General features: G+C 37.0%; 1 protein-coding gene across 1 annotated transcript in view; it reads left to right on the top strand.

The window, feature by feature from the left end:
- LOC132666288 (uncharacterized) overlaps positions 1-17,660 on the top strand; it is a 175,568-nt gene that overhangs the window by 131,185 nt on the left and 26,723 nt on the right. Inside the window, exons 22-26 of the mRNA XM_078446785.2 lie at positions 1,401-1,484; positions 3,614-3,634; positions 4,193-4,213; positions 4,867-4,884; positions 6,149-6,166. Coding sequence (XP_078302911.2) covers positions 1,401-1,484; positions 3,614-3,634; positions 4,193-4,213; positions 4,867-4,884; positions 6,149-6,166 — 162 coding nt within the window. The remainder of the gene's footprint in view (positions 1-1,400; positions 1,485-3,613; positions 3,635-4,192; positions 4,214-4,866; positions 4,885-6,148; positions 6,167-17,660) is intronic.

Below are 17,660 nucleotides of genomic sequence, written 5' to 3'. Positions count from 1 at the left end.
GCGTGAACAGTAGAGGAAGGGGAAAGAGAGGGAGACACAAAATTTGAAGCAGGCTCCAGGCTCTGAGCTGTCAGCACAGAACCCAATGTGGGGCTCAAAACCATGAACCATGAGATCATGACTCGAATCGAAGTTGGACGCTCAACCCACTGAGCCACCCAGGGGCCCCAGACAGAGAGAGAGTCTTAAGCAGGCTCCACACTCAGTATGGAGTCTGGCATGGGGCTGGATCCCCTGGCCCCAGGATCATGACCTGAGCTGAAATCAAGAGTCAGACACTCAACGAACAGAGCCACCCAGATGCCCCAAAAGTGTGACTTTTAAACATCTACAAAATAAAGTGTTTCAAAAAAGAAAGACAAAGCTGCAATATTATAGCACCGACACAGCTAACTGGGATGCAGGGAAGCAGTTCCGCATGCTGGAAGGCAGGCTCACAGAGGCTTGGATGCTTTAGCTCAAATTAAAAACCGTGTGACTTCAGACAACTTACTTTACCTTACTGGACCCAGTTTTCTTATCAGTAAAATGGGAAGAATAATAGGATTGTTGTGAAGAGTAGAACAACACCTAGCAAGTGATTTATAAAATTAACTATTATGATTTTATGCTGTACTTTTGCTAAAGGCCAGTGTAATCAAAACCTGAAGTCTCCTCCCAGGCATGTGTTTCTGCCTTAACTTAGGAAGAGCTGAGAAAAGTTGGAATTAATTCTTAGTTATATGATTTGCTTTTGTTAATGCTAGCTCCTAAGATGTCCAGCTTTATATATATCCATGTTTTATTTCTCCTTCTGCCTTTCCTTCATACTAAGATCTTTTGTTTTTGTAATTAGCAAGAAAGTTTAACAACTAACATAAACATAATGCATACACCTAAGTGTAAAGCAATATTTCTGTCCCTACTTGGCCATGACAGCAGGACTCCAAGCTGTGGGGCACTAAGGAATTAGATATTAAAGCTCACCTTGGAAAACACAATAGGGAGACCATTAGTCAATCCACCACACTCTTCTATTTGTTTTTGTATTTTAAGAATCTCTAAGAAGCCTACAGTAAGTCATTTTCATTTATCTCAATCTGAATATTTCAAAAACAAGTATATGAAGACCTGTATAATATCACTTTGCAAATCATAATATTACTTTCCATTTTAGGTTACACATCTATTAATCAGAACTTTTTAGATTGTGAGGGTTTACAAGAGAGTTTAAATACCAGGTTAACTAACAGAACCACACATCCATGCAAAATAAAAATAAAACCTTGCCTCACTGTTATATACTGGAATCTATAGAGAGAGTCCAATTTGAGACATAAGAAGTTTGTTTTTGTTTTTAAAATTGAAATGTTTAAACAACTTACTACTTTTCTAATAGCTTTTCTACCTTCTTCCTGCAGTAGATGGGGACATAAGGGCACCCAAAGGAATTTGCCCACTTCTACAGAGGTTTCAGCAGATGTCCTCCAACAAAGAACACAAAGGTCAGTAAAATGGGTCAAGTAGTAAAAAGAGCTTTCACTCTACTCTCGTTTTCTGTATTCTAAGACATCTTCTGGGAAGTGAAAAAATAGTAACTTTGATTTTAATCCAGGAAACCTACCATGCCTCTAAGAAGGCATTCATGTCCTAGACAAGTAACATTTTTTGTTATGTTTTCTTTGTATCTGAGAAGATCCTGAAACACCCATCCATGAGTCTGTTCATTTTCTGAATTAAGCATACTGATTATTGGATGATATGAGTTATGAGAAATTCTAATCAACTAAATTTCTTATCAACATCAAACATAATTTAATCCTGAATTCAAAGTGAATAAAAGTGGAATGAGCAGGGAATCTAAATAAGATTTTTGCTAGGCTCCTAAGTGGTTTTTAGCCACAGCAAAAGGTGAAGAATATAAATTAAATGGTCCCCAGAAAGAAAATTCACTTTTTTTCCCCCACAAAAGTGAGACCATGAAATAATCATATTCAGAAGAAAAAAGCATGTTATCTGTGAGAAGCCAGATTCAGTCCATTTGGAATCTCAAATGTTGTCATTGTATGTCAACAAGGAACATATGGAGATTCATGTAGTTAATGAACATGAGCCCTGAAATCAGTCAAGAGAAAAATTTCAAGAATAAACATTAAGCATTAAATAAATGCAATTTATAACTTCATTAATTTATGATTTAGTGCTTATTAAATGAGTGAGACTAGGGGCACCTGGGTAGCTCAGTTGGTTGAACATCTGACTTCAGCTCAGGTCATGATCTCAAGGTTCCCTGGTTTGAGCCCCACATCAGGCTTACTGCTGTCAGCACAGAACCCACTTGGGATCCTCTGACTCCTCTCTGTACCCTTTCCCCACTCATGCTCTCTCAAAAATAAATAAATAAATAAATAAATAAATAAATAAATAAACATTAAAAAAATAAGTGAGGGGCCTCTGGGTGACTCAGTCGGTTGAGCATCCGACTTCAGCTCAGGTCATGATCTTGCTGTCCGTGAGTTCAAGCCCTGCGTCAGGCTCTGTGCTGACAGCTCAGAGCCTGTTTCAGATACTGTGTCTCTCTCTCTCTCTACCCCTCCCCCACTCATGCTCTGTCTCTCTCTCTGTCAAAAATAAATAAACATTAAAAAAATAAAAAAAAATAAGTGAGCAAGGCTAAAAATGTTGTAGGAGTAGGAAAGACACTATGTTTTTCTTCAAGGTAACTAACAAGACTTCAAAATCATTAACCTCTAGCTACTCACTGAACATGAACCAAGAAAATAGTACAAAAGAAAAAAATTGTAGCAAGCTATTTGCAACTGCATGAGATGTTTTAAGCATAATTTAGGAAAAGTCCCAAGTAGCAAACTATAGCTAGCCTGCTAAGGTAATAAAATATTATATTTTAATAATAAATGGCAATTGTTTTTCTATAAATTAAGATTTTCTGAATCAGCCAACAAGTCGTCATTTGTTTGGCTTTTTTTTTTTTAATTATTGAGTGCTTCAAGCTGAAAGAAGAGTCAAAACTGATTACTTTGGCATTATATTCCATGATTATGTTATGCAGAAACAGATCTAATTTTCATTGACTTCCATTCCAACTTCCAAGCATCCCCCATTGAATTTTTCCTGACAAGGAAAAAAAGTCTACTAGTTCTTAAAGGGAGAAATGAAACACAGACTAAAAGCATTTTGGTATTAGTCCACTTTTTAAATTCAAAATAATAGAGGACACCTGGAAAAAAAGGAAAATAAAAAAGGAAATGAAAAAATAAATGCACTAAAATAGCAAACAACCAAGGTTAGATAAGCAGTGGTTTTCCAGTCTCTGAAAGTTCTCAGAGGCTGGGAAGAAAAACTTAATCAGTCACTGTGATGTGTGTGTGGAGGGGGGGGGGGGGGGAGAGTTAAATATATTTTGAGCACACAGACTTCATTCCTCTAATATTCTTTCCTATCCCAGGACTGTGTATTTTACACCCCTAATAGACAGCTTCCTTCTCTGGATTTACAAGGACAAGATGACAGTAGTTTTGGTATTTCTGGCACATCATTTCAAAAGATACCCAAGTGTTTAAGTCCAATAATAAGCTAATGAAAAGGGCTAATGTTTACTTGTTTTGTATTTCAGGTAGAGCTGTACCACTTCCCAGTAAGTTTTTGTCTTATTTGTAACACCCGTATGTACTAGACTCCTGCAACGTGCATAACATTTTATTCATAGATTTTTCACTTTCAGAAGATCAAAAGTTAATTTAGAGTCATCAGTGATTAACAACTGGTTTGTACAACTGGTTTGTAGAAAGAATAAACTGAGAAATACACTGTTCTTTTTATATCAAGAGAACTGGTTTGTATATTTAAAAAAATTAAATGTCCATACTAGGACAGAAAAAAATACCAACATTTTAGGTGAAATGCAATGGACACAGGGAAGGAAATTAGTCTTTGAATTAAAGGAGAGGGAAGGAAGAAGGAATTAAAGAGATAAATAAACTTTACATACAGTACAGTAAACGTCAGTAAAGACATTGAGGAGGAGGTGAATACAAGAATAGTCCACAGACCTATGTTTCTGCAAGAAATTCCAAAATGAAAGGTTATCGTAGATGGCTTAGAAGCTAGATGTTAAAACAACACAAAGGAGTATTTTTGGGAGGCCTATGATAGTAGGTCAAACCAATCTCCCTTATTTGTTTTTGTTTTTCAGGAACCATTGAGAACATTTCCAGTAAGTTACTTTTATGTGGATACTATCTGGAAAAATATGTGCCTAAAGATCTTTTGATAAATAAGTCTGGCATAGCCATAATCCACTTTGCAAATCTTAATGTTATTGTTTTACTTCCCGTATTCCTCTCACATTAGTGAGCCTTTTTTAGAGATTACTGATAATTTGCAGGAAAGCTTAAAAGCATTTATTATATGACTAAAGATCACAAAGCAAATAAAAATCCTTTTCAAAACAAAATGTATAAGGAATCGGTAAAGAAAACAAGAGTCCAGTTTTGAAAGAAAAAGATAGAGTGATAGATACTACTGTAACATCATCCCACCTTCCTAAAAGATTTGAATATTTCTTTGCCCTGGATAAGAAAGATGAAATACACAAAGAAGAGTCTGTCTCAACAGAGGTCCTTCAAACAGAACATTCAAATGTCCAGGATTAATCATGTATTAAAATAATCTTTCATTAAACACAAGTAGTTTCAATTGTTTTGAAATCCCTTTGCATTTCTTTTTGGAGGCACCCTCTGAAAATTGCATAAGTAACAATTTTGTTCTGACTCAAAACGTAGAGAAATTCCTTTATTGGATATATTTTCATATACTACACCTTATTTATGTCTTTATTTTTCTGGTTTTTTCCCTTCTGTTTTAAAGAACCTGCATCATCCATTAGTAAGTTCCTTTTGAAATCCTAAAATTCATAGAATGTAAACTAGTTTTACTCCCTATTGCTATTACCATGTCAATGGTCTAAAACTCAATTCTAATATTTCTCTACTCTTCCTCTCTGTGTGATAGTGATAAATAATAAATGATATTGTAAAAAATTAAGAATAAAAATTAGTAGATCATACATATTAAAAGAAATGCCATTATCAAACTTGTCTTTGATACCAAATCCAATGTGATATTCATAAACATAAGCAAACAGATGGGGAAAGTTAACAAAAAATATAATAAGAATAGAGACTAAGAGGTATAACTTCTTGACTTGCTCAAAAATGATATAAACCTGTTGTAATAGGCAATAATGTAAGAGCTTAATAGGCTCCAGAAAGACCATTTGCTTTGTTCTTCTACCAGAGTAAGGAGACCCTAAACCTAACCATCCAGATCTTCCCTTAGAACACAGCAGGGACACCAACAACACCAACTATGTAGAAATAATACTGTAGATGCTAGTGCAAGTTTGACCTACCAAAAATGTTTGTGTCATTTTTATAGGTTAGCAACATTCCTATTGAGAAACAGTAGAACATGTACAGTTAATTCACCCAACAGAAAAGTCAAACTAAATATCTGGAGAATGTCCAAGCCTCAAAGGTCACTAAATGAATTCCAATTGTAACTACTCTGATATGTTTCTTAATTTGTATTTCATGAGCATAAACAGATCAGAGAGGTTATCGGACAAAAAAATGTATGTTTTTGTATGTATGTTTCTAGATTTAGTTACCTCTAGATTTACAAGTAACAACTTGGGGCACCTGAGTGGCCCAGTCGTTAAGCATCCGACTTCAGCTCATGTCATTATCTCACCATTTGTGGGTTTGAGTCCTACATTGGGCTCTGTGCTGACAGCTCAAAGCCTGGAGCCTGCTTCGGGTTCTTTGTCTCCCTCTCTCTCTCTCTCTCTCTCTCTACCCCTCCCCCTCTCGCACTCTGTCTCTCTTTCTCAAAAAAAACATTAAAAAAAATTTTTTAAGGAAAAAGTCTTTAAAATAATTAATTATGCATATATTTTAGCCCAAAATTCCAATTTGGGCATTATAAATAATATAAAACAAAGGAAAATAATTTCTGAAAATATATTTGCAATGAATATGGCTAAAATCTAAAAAAGAGTCCAGACACTTAGCCACAGGAGAATTGTTTGTTAATATGATAATATATGACATTATAATTAGAACTGACAGTAGTTTTTTCTCTGAATCAGGATTTGCTGAACCAATTGGTAAGGTTTTTTTTCCTTTTCCTCTATTATTATATTTTCAGTTTAAATAATAGTCTAGAATTTATGCCAATAGTTTTTTATTTAGAAATAATTAATATTTAACATGATATTAGTTATATGTATACCATATAATGATTGGATATTTCTACATATTTCAAAATGATCACAATAGGTCTAGTTAACATTGATCACTATACATAGTTACAAATCTTTTTTCTTGTCATGAAAACTTGTAAGACCTACTTTCTTAGCATTTTCAAATATACCTGAGTATTATTAACTGTAGTCATCATTCTGTACATTACATACCCATGACTCCTTTTTTTTTTTTTTTTTAGGTTCATTTATTTTGAAAGAGAGAGAGAGGAGGAAGGGTAGGGACAGAAGAGAGAAAGAGAAATAATCCCAAGCAGGCTCCATATCGTCAGTGCAGAACTTGACCCGGGGCTCCTTCTCACGAACTGTGAGATCATGACCTGAGTTGAAATCAAGGGTCTGTTGCTTAACTGACAGAAGCCACCCAGGCACACCCCCCCTGACTTCTTTATTTAATAATAGCTAGATGTTTGTGTTTTTAACCACCTTCACCCATATTACCCACTCTCTATACTATCGCTGGCAACTACAGGATGTTTTCTGTATCCAAGAGTTCAGGTTTTTGTTTGTCTAGATTCCTCATATAAGTGAGATCATGCATTATTTGTCATTCTCTGAGTTATTTCATTGAGCATAAGGCCCTGAAAGTCCATTCATGTTGTTGCAAATGCAAGATTTCCTTCTTTTTTGTGGCTGAATAATATTCCTCTGTGTGTGTGTGCATGTGTGTGTGTACCACATTTTCTTTTTTTTAGCTGGGGCACCCCTTGCAAACTTATTTCTTGAAGTATTGGTGAAAGATAGGTCTTCTGGACCCTCGCAGGATGGGTTTGTATTTAAATTGCAGTTAGGTAACATATGGTGTAATATTAATTTCAGGTGTACAATATTCTGATTCAACACTTGCATGTGATACTTGGTGCTCCTCACATCAGGGACATTCCTTAATCCTCATCACCTATTTCACCCATGACCCCATCCTGCTGCCTTCTGGTAACCATCACTTTGTTCTTTATACTTAAGAATCTGTTTCTTGGTTTGCCTCTCTCTCTTTTTTCCTTTACTTGTTTGTTTTGTTTCTTAAATGCCACATATGAGAGAAAGCATATGGTATTTATCTTTCTCTGACATTTTATTTAGCATAATACTCTCTAACTCCATCCATGTCATTTGAAATGGCAGGATTCCATTCTTTTCAAAGGCTGAGTATTATTCCATTGTGTATGTATACTACATCTTCTTTATCCATTCATCAGTTTGAACTGTTTCCATAATTTGCCTATTGTAGACAATGCTGCTATAAACAGGGTACATGTATCCCGTTGAATTAGTATTTTTCTATTCTTTGGGTAAATACCTAGTAGTGCAATTGCTGGATCATAAAGTAGTTTCATTTTTAACTTTTTGAGGAACCTGCATACTGCTGTCCAGTTTTCATAACACCATTTGTTGAAGAGACTCTCTTTTTCCCATTGTATATTTTTTACTGCTTTGTTGAACATTAATTGACTATACAGTTGTGGATTCATTTCTGGGTTTTCTATTCTGTTCCATCGACCTGTATGCCTATTTTTCTGCCAGCATTGTACTATTTTGATCGCTATAGCTTTGGAATATAACTTGAAGTCTGGAATTGTGATGCGTCCAGAGTTGCTTTTCTTTTTCAAGGTTGCTTGGGCTATTTGGGGTCTTTTGAAGTTCTATACAAATTTTTCTAAAATGTGCATAGAAATTTTTCTAAAATTTGTATAGAAAATGCTGTTGGTATTTTGATAGGGACTGAATTAAACATGCAGATTATGAGGAGATACAACATGACAGAGAAGTAGGGGGACCCAAAGTTCCCTGGTCCCTCAAACACAGCAGTGTTGAGGCCAAAGAACTTTGAATTTCAAGAGTCCAGGCTGCAGAGTGACAAAGATGTCTCCAGGAGCCCAAGGGGACAATCTGGCAGGCCATAGGTACATGACTGCAAACTGGGTAGAGATAAAATGGGCTGCAGAAGCACAGATGGGAGGGATCCCCTTCTGTGGAGAGACAAAGGGAAGAGAAAGAGAAGCTGGGGGGAGTATAGGACTGTATCTGGACAAAAGAAAAACCACTGACCGGAATGGACAAAGATCCATTATCTAACTGAGGGGCTTGCTCTGGACTGGGGCTGGCTGCCCTGTTCCCACCTTTGAGGAGGAGGGGAGCCAGTCTGGGCTAACTAGTTCAGAGGCACAGTCCACAGTGGGAAAAAGCAATCCCTTCTCTGGAGTACTGTGGGAAGAGGGTATATAACGGTTCAAAGGGCAAGACTGCCTGTGCCCGCCAGCCAGAAGCCATATATCAGCGGCATGGAGCAGCACTTCTCCGGAACCAGGGTGCACAGTGTGAGACCCTTTAAGACATCCGGGATTTACATCCCAGCTGAGCACCAGGGAGGCACTGGAGTGGTCGGAATGAGACAAACCGCCTCATTCGTGCCCAGGGCACTGTGAGGATGGCCTGTACAGAATAGTTTGGGACAACTGGTTCATGGAGGAGAGTGGGGTGTTGCCATTTTTCTCCCCATCACCAGTAAGGCGGGGCTTCAGGGAAGGGACAGTGAGCCCACAATAGAGGTGGGACCCGCTTACACCAAACCACACCCCTCCTTGCCTGGTAACTTCATGTCTAGTGGAATGGAATGGACACTGATAAACCAGACAGCCCCTCCTCCAGACCAGCACTGCCACGAGTTGCAAGGCACCCAGCGGTTTTGCATTTTCTGATTTAATTCTCAGACAATTCTTATTATACATATATATTTTTTTCTCCCTTTTATCCTTCTTATTTCTTCCCTCTCCTAGTCTGGTTATTCTGGTTATTGGTTTGTTTAAGCAGACATATTTAATCTATTCTCTTTATACCTGTTCTGTTCTATAACTCCTTCTTTATTTCTCTTTCTCTCTCTCTCTCTCTTTCTGGATTAAACCATATAGTTTCTCTGCCTGGTCAATGATCTTGTCTTTTTCTGAGCCCCTGTCATTTCTCTCTTTGTATGGGATAAGGCCTCTTCCATCAACAATGCCCCCACCCCGTTGTTTTTCTGTAGTTGGTGTTTTTGGTTTTTTCTGTTTTGTTTTGTTTTGTTTTTGTATGTTTATTTTCTTTTCCAGGGCTACTTCAATCATCAAATCAAAGCACACCAGGTGGAGGGTTCAAAACATCACTACCAGTACAGAGATAAAGCAACCAGAGTCACACCAACAGAGAACAAGTAACACACTCCAAAAAACACCTCCTGGAGGGCCAGGCCCTGTACAGTGTATGATCCCTCTTTAATATAGTAGTGCTTGCAGGTGCAGGATACATCACAAGCTTTTAAAATGCATGAGGGACAGAAAACTAGCCAAAATAATGAAACAGAAGAATTCTCCTCAAAAGAAATTCCAGGAAGAAATGACAACTAAAGAATTGATCAAAACAGATATAAACAGTATAACTGAACAAGAATTTAAAATAATAGTCATAAAATTAATTGATGGGCTTGGAAAAAGCATAGAAGACAGCAGAGAATCTATTGCTGCAGAGGTCAAGGAACTAAAAAATAGTCATGATGAATTAAAAAATGCTTGTAGGGGCGCCTGGGTGGTGCAGTCGGTTAAGCGTCCGACTTCAGCCAGGTCACGATCTCACGGTCCGTGAGTTCGAGCCCTGCGTCAGGCTCTGGGCTGATGGCTCACAGCCTGGAACCTGTTTCCGATTCTGTGTCTCCCTCTCTCTCTGCCCCTCCCCCGTTCATGCTCTGTCTCTCTCTGTCCCAAAAATAAATAAACGTTGAAAAAATAAAAATAAAAATAAAAATAAAAAATGCTTGTAAGTGAGGTGCAAAATAAACTAGAGATGGTGAAAGTGAGGATTGAAGAGGCAAAGGGGAGTAAGTGAAATGGAAGATAAAATTATGGAAAAAGATGAAGTTGAGGAAAAAGATAAAAAAAATTCTGGACCATGAGGGGAGAATTAGAGAACTAAGTGATTCAATGACATAATAATACCCATATCATAGGAGTTACAGAAGAAGACAAAGAGGCCAAAGTTGTGCTTGAACAAATCATAGCTGAGAACTGCCCCAAACGGGAAGGAAACAGACATTGAAATCCAAGAGGCACAGAGAACACCCTACAGACATAACTTGAATTGATCTTCTGCATGACATATCACAGTGAAACTGAAAAATACAAAGATAAAGAGAGAATTCTGAAAGCAGCTAGGGACAAACGGACCTTAACCTACAAGGGTAGGCACATAAGGGTAGTAGGAGACCTAACTACTGAAACTTGGCAGGCCAGAAAGGAGTGGCAGGAAATTTCAATGTGCTGAATAGGAAAAATATGCAACCAAGAATCCTTTATTCAGCAAGCCTGTCATTCAGAATAGAAGGAGAGATAATAGAAGGTTTTCCCAGACAAACAAAAACTGAAGGACCTCATCACCACTAAACCAGTCCTACAAGAGATCCTAAGGGGGACTCTGTGAGTGGAATGTTGCAAAGACCACAAGAGACCAGAGACATCACTACAAACATGAAATCTACAGATAACACAATGACTCTAAACCCATATCTTTCAATAATAACACCGAATGTAATTGGACTAACTGCTCCAATCAAAAGACATAGGGTACCCAAATAGATTTAAAAAAAAAAAGATCCATCTATTTGCTGTCTACAAGAGACACATTTCAGACTTAAGGACACCTTCAGATTCAAAGTGAGGGGGTGAGAACCATCTATTATACTCCTGGAAGTCAAAAGAAAGCTGGAGTAGCCATATTTATATCAGACAAACTAGATTTTAAACTAAAGGCTATAACAAGAGATGAATAAGGGCATTATATAATAATTATGGGGTCTACCCATCAAGAAAAGCTAACAATTACAAATGTCTATGCATCCAATTCAGGGACACCTAAATATATAAAACAATTAATCACACACATAAGCAATCTTATTAGTAAGAATGTGGTTAATACTCTACTTACAACAATGGACAGATCATCTAGACAGAAAATTGATAAAGAAAGAATGGCCCTGAATGATGCACTGGACCAGATGGACTTGACAGATATATTCAGAAATTTTCATTCTAAAGCAGCAGAATGCACATTCTTCTCGAGAGCACATGGATCATTCTCCATATAGATTGCATACTGGGTCACAAAACAGCCCTCAATAAATATAAAAGAATTGAGATCATACCATACATACTTTCAGATCACAATGCTATGAAACCTGAAATCAACCACAAGAAAAGGTCTGGAAAACCTCCAAATGTATGGAGGTTAAAGAACATCCTACTAAAGAATGAATGGATCAACCAGGCAATTAAAGAAGAAATTCAAAAACATATGGAAACAAATGAACATGAATAGTCCAACACTTTGGACTATTATCAAAAATCTCCCAACAAACAAAAATCCTGGGCCACATGGCTTCCCAGGGGCATTCTACCAGACATTTAAAGCAGAGTTAGTATTTATCCTTCTCAAGCTGTTCCAAAAACTATAAATGGAAGGAAAACTTCCAGACTCATTCTATGTAGCCAGCATTACTTTGATTCCCAAGCCAGAACAAGACCCCACAAAAAAGGAGAACTACAGGCCAATATCCCTGATGAGCATGGATGCAAAAATTCTCAACAAGATACTAGCAAATTGAATTCAACAGCATATAAAAAGAATTATTCACCATGATCAAGTGGGATTCATTCCCGGGCTGCAGAGCTGGTTCAATATTCACAAAGCAATCAGTGTGATACATCACATTAATAAAAGAAAGGATAAGAACCATATGATCCTGTCAATAGATGCAGAAAAAGCATTTGACAAAATATAGCATCCTTTCTTAATAAAAACCCTCAAGAAAGTCAGGATCGAAAGAACATACTTAAAAATCATAAACACCATATATGAAAAGCCCACAGTTAATATCATCCTCAATGGAGAAAAACTGAGAGCTTTCTCCGTGAGATCAGGAACGTGACAGGGATGCCCACTCTCATCACTGTTGTTTAACATAGTGTGGGATGTCCTAGCATCAGCAATCAGACAACAAAATTAAATCAAAAGCATCAAATTGGCAAAGAAGTCATCAAACTTTCACTTTTCACAGACGCCATGATACTCTACATGGAAAACCTGAAAGACTCACCAAAAGGCTGCTAGAACTGATACATCAATTCAGCTAAGTTGCAGGGTACAAAATCAATGTACAGAAGTTGGTTGCATTTCTATACACCAATACTGACACAACAGTAAGAGAAATAAAGAAACTGATCCCATTCACAATTGCACCAAGAATCATAAAATACCTAGGACTAAACCTAACCAAAGAGGCAAAGATCTGTATGCTGACAACCATAGAAAACTTATGAAGGAAATTAAAGAAGACACAAAAAAATGGATAAACATTCCGTGCTCATGGATTGGAAGAATAAATACTGTTAAAATGTCAATACTACCCAAAGCAACCTACACATTCAATGCAATCCCTATCAAAATTGCACCAGCATTCTTCTCAAAGCTAGAACAAACAGTCCTAAAATTTGTATGGAACCACAAAAGAGCCCAAATAGCCAAAATAATATTGAAGAAGAAAACCAAAGTGGGAGGCATCACAATCCCAGACTTTTGCCTCTACCCCAAAGCTGTAATCATCAAGACAGCATGGTATTGGCACAAAAAACAGACACATAGACCAATGGACCAGAATAGAGAACCGAGAATTGGACCCACAAATGTATGGCCAACTAATCTTTGACAAAGCAGGAAAGAGTATCCAATGTAAAAAAAGACAGTCTCTTTAGCAAATGGTGCTAGGAGAACTGTACAGCAACATGCAGAAGAATGAAACTAGACCACTTTCTTACAGCATTCACAAAAATAAACTCAAAATGGATGAAAGACCTAAATGGGAGACAGGAAACCATCAAAACCCTAGAGGAGAAAGTAGGCAACAACCTTTTAGACCTCAGCCACAGCAATTTCTTACTCAACACATCCCCAAAGGCGAGGGAATTAAAAGCAAAAATGAACTATTGGGACCTCACCAAGATAAAATCTTCTGCATTGCAAAAGAAACAACCAACAAAACTAAAAGGCAACCGACAGAATGGGAAAAGATACTTGCAAATGACATATCAGATAAAGGGTTAGTATCCAAAATATATTTAAAAAAACTTACCAAACTCCACACGTGAAAAACAAATAATCCAGTGAAGAAATGGGCAGAAGACATGAATAGACACTTTTCCAAAGAAGACATCCAGATGACCAACAGACACATGAAACGATGCTCAACGTCACTCATCCTCAGGGAAATACAAATCAAAGCCACACTGAGATACCAACTCACACTGGTCAGAATGGCTAAAATGAACTCAGGAAACTACAGATGCTGACGAGGATGTGGAGAAATGGGAACCCTCTTGCACTGTTGGTGGGAATGTTTTCCACTCTGGAAAACAGTGTGGAGGTTCCTCAAAAAATTAAAATAGAACTACCCTACAACCCAGCAATAGCACCACTAGGAATTTATCCAGAGGACACAGGAGTGCTGATTCATAGGGGCACATGTACCCAATGTTTATAGCCACACTTTCAACAATAGCCAAATTATTGAAAGAGCTTAAATGTCCATTAACTGATTAATGGATAAAGAAGATGTGGTTTACATATACAGTGAAATACTACTTGGCAATGAGAAAGAATGAAATCATGCCATTTGCAGCAACATGGATTTAACTGGAAGGTATTGTGCTGAGTGAAATAAGTCAGTCAGAAAAAGACAGATATCTTATGTTTGCACTCATATATGGATCTTGAGAAACTTAACAGAAGACCATGGGGCAAGGGAAGGGAAAAAAATAGTTACAGAGAGAGAGGGAGGCAAATAATAAGAAACTCTTAAATACAGAGAACAAACTGAGGGTGGATGGGGGAGGTGGGAGAGAAGGGAAAATGGGTGATGGGCATTGAGGAGGGCACTTGTTGGACAGGAATCTACCCCAAAAACCAGAAGCACACTTTACACACTGTATGTTAGCCAATTTGACAATAAATCATGTATTTTAAAAAATAAAATTAAATAATAAACTTAAAATTAAAAAATAATTTTTTTTAAATTTTTTTTTAACATTTATTTATTTTTGAGACAGAGAGAGAGCATGAACGGGGGAGGGTCAGAGAGAGAGGGAGACACAGAATCTGAAACAGGCTCCAGGCTCTGAGCAGTCAGCACAGAGCCCGACACGGGGCTTGAACTCACGGACCGTGAGATCATGACCTGAGCCGAAGTCAGCCACTTAACCGACTGAGCCACCCAGGCGCCCCAAAAATAATTTTAAACATAAAAAAAAAATGCAGGTTGCTTTGGGTAGTATAGACACTTTAACAATATTTGTCTTTTCAATCCATGAGTGTGGAATGTCTTTCCATTTCTTTGTGTCATCTTCAATTTTTCATTAATGTTTTGTAGTTTTCGGAGTACAAGTCTTTCAATTCTTTGGTTAGGTTTATTCTTAGGCCTCTTATTACTTTGGGTAGAACTATAAATGGGATTCATTCCTTAATTTCTCCTCTTACTGTTTCATTATTGGTGTACAGAAATGCAGCAGATTTCTGTATGTTGATTTTGTATCCTGGAACTTTACTGTTTGTTAAATAATTTCTAGCAGTTTTTTTTGGTGGAGTCTTTTGGGTTTTCTTTATGGAATATCGTGTCATCTCTGCAAATAGCAACAATTTGACTTCTTTCTTGCTGATTTGGATGTCTTTTATTTCTTTTTGTTGTCTGATTGCTGAGGCTAGGATTTCCAGTACTATGTTAAATAAAAGTGCTGAGAGCAGACATCCCTGTCTTGTTCCTGACCTAAGAGGAAAAGTTCTCAGTTTTTTCCCATTGAGAGTGATGTTAACTGTAGGTTTTTCATAGATGGCCTTTATTGTGTTGAGGTATGTTTCCTCTAAACCTATTTTGTTGAGGGTTTTATCATGAGTGGGTGTTGTACTTTGTCAAATGCTTTTTCTGCATCTCTTGAAAGGATCACATGATTCTCTCCCTTTCTTTCATTAATGTGGTTATCATGTTGATTGATTTGCAAATATTGAACCATACCTGCAACCCTGGAAGAAATCCCAGTTGATTATGTTGAATGATTTTTTTTAAACATATTGTTTGCTAGTATTTTAAATTTATTTATTTAAATTCAAGTTAGTTAACATACAGTGTAGTATTGGTTTCAGGAGTAGCACTCAGTGATTTATCACCTACATGTAACACCCAGCGCTCATCCCAACAAGTGCCCTCCTTAATGCCCATCACTCATTTAGCCCATCCCCCTACCTTCAGCAACCCTCAGTTTATTCTCTGTATTTAAGAGTCTGTATGGTTTGCCTCCCCCTCTTTTTTTTTTTTTTATCTTATTTTTCTTTCCCTTCCCCTACGTGCATCTGTTGTGTGATACAGGGGCAAGTCCAGAATTGTGATGCCTCCAGCTTGGGTTTTGTTTTTGAACATTACTTTGAGTATTTGGGGTCTTTCCTGGTTCCATACAAATTTTAGAGTTGTTTGTTCTAGCTCTGTGAAGAATGCTGGTGTTATTTTGATAAGGATTGCATTAAATGTGTAGGTTGCTTTGGGTGGTATAGATATTTTAACAATATTTGTTCTTCTAATCCATGTGCATGGAATTTTTATCCATTTCTTTGTATCTTCTTCACTTTCTTTCATGAGCTTTCTATAGTTTTCAGCATATAGGTCTTTTACCTCTAAGTTTATTCCTATGTATTTTATGGTTTTCAGTGAAATTGTAAATGGGATCAATTCCTTGATTTCCCTTTCTGCTACTTCATTACTGGTAATAGAAACGCCACTGATTTCTGTACATAGATTTTCTATCCTGCGACTTAGCTGAATTCACATATCAGCTCTAGCAGTTTTTTGGTGAAGTCTTTGGATTTTCCATGTAGGCAATCATGTCATCTGTGAAGAGTGAAAGTTTGACTTCTTCCTTGATCATTGGAATGTCTTTTATTTCTTTTTGTTGTCTGATTGCTGAGGCTAGAACTTTCAATGCTACATTGAACAACAGTGGTGAGAGTGGACATCCCTGTCATATCCCTGAAGTTAGGGGGGAAATTTTCAGTTTTTCCTTATTAAGTATACTAGTTGTGCATCTTTCACATATGGCCTTTATGATCTTGAGGTTTGTTTCTTCTATCCTACTTTCTTGAGCGTTTTTATCAAGAAACGATGCTGTATTTTGTCAAATGCTTTTTCTGCGTCTATTGAGAATATCATATGGTTCTTATCCTTTTTTTTAAATTAATATGGTGTATCACGTTGATTGATTTGCAGATATTGAACTAGCCCGGCATCCCAGGAATAAATTCCATTTGATCATAGTGAATAATTATTTTAATGTACTGTTGAATTCAATTTGCTAGAATCTTGAGAATTTTTCCAACCAGCTTCATCAGGGATATTGGCCTTTAATTCTTTTTAGTGGGGTCTTTGTCTGGTTTTGGAATCAAGGTAATGCTGGCTTCATAGAATGAGTTTGGAAGCTTTCCTTCCATTTCTTTTTTTTTTTTTAGTTTAGTTTTATTTATTTTGAGAAAAAGATAAAGAGCAAGCAGAGGAGGGGCAGAGAGAGAAGGAGACAGAATCCAAAGCAGGCTCCACGCTGCCACCATAGAGCATGATTTCACGAACTGTGAGATCATGACCTGGGCTAAAGTTAAAGTCAGACACTTAACCAACTGAGCCACCCAGGCACCCCTTCTTTCCTTCCATTTCTATTTTTTGGAAAAGTTTGAGAATAGGTATTAACTCTTCTTTAAATATCTGGTGAAAGCCATCTGGCCCAGGACTCTTGTTTGTTGGGAGATTTTTGATAACCGATTCAATTACTTTGCTTGTTATGGATCTGTCCAAATTTTCTATTTCTTCCTGTTTCAATTTGGTAGTTTGTGAGTTTCTAGGAATTTGACCATTTTTCCAGATCGCCCAGTTTTTTGGCATATAATTTTTCATAGTATGCTCTTATAATTCCTTGTATTTGTATGGTGTTGTTGGTGATCTCTCCTCTTTCATTAGTAATTTTATCTATTTGCATTCTTTATCTTTTATTTTTGATAAATCTGGCTTGGGGGTTATCAATTTTGTTTATTCTTTCAAAAGATCAGCTCTTAGTTTCATTTTCTGTTCTACCAGAGTTTTTTAGGTTTGTTCCTATATTATTTATTTCTTCTCTAATCTTTATTACTTCCTTTCTTCTGCTAGCTTTAGGTTTTTTTGCTACTCCTTTTCTAGCTCCTTCAGGTGTAAGATTAGATTGTGTTTTGGTGACCTTTCTTGCTTCTTGAGATAGGA

The sequence above is a fragment of the Panthera onca genome, chromosome B2 (assembly GCF_046562875.1).
Source record: "Panthera onca isolate mPanOnc1 chromosome B2, mPanOnc1 haplotype 2, whole genome shotgun sequence".
Lineage (NCBI taxonomy): Eukaryota > Metazoa > Chordata > Mammalia > Carnivora > Felidae > Panthera > Panthera onca.
This window is presented reverse-complemented; position numbering and strand designations above follow the sequence as displayed.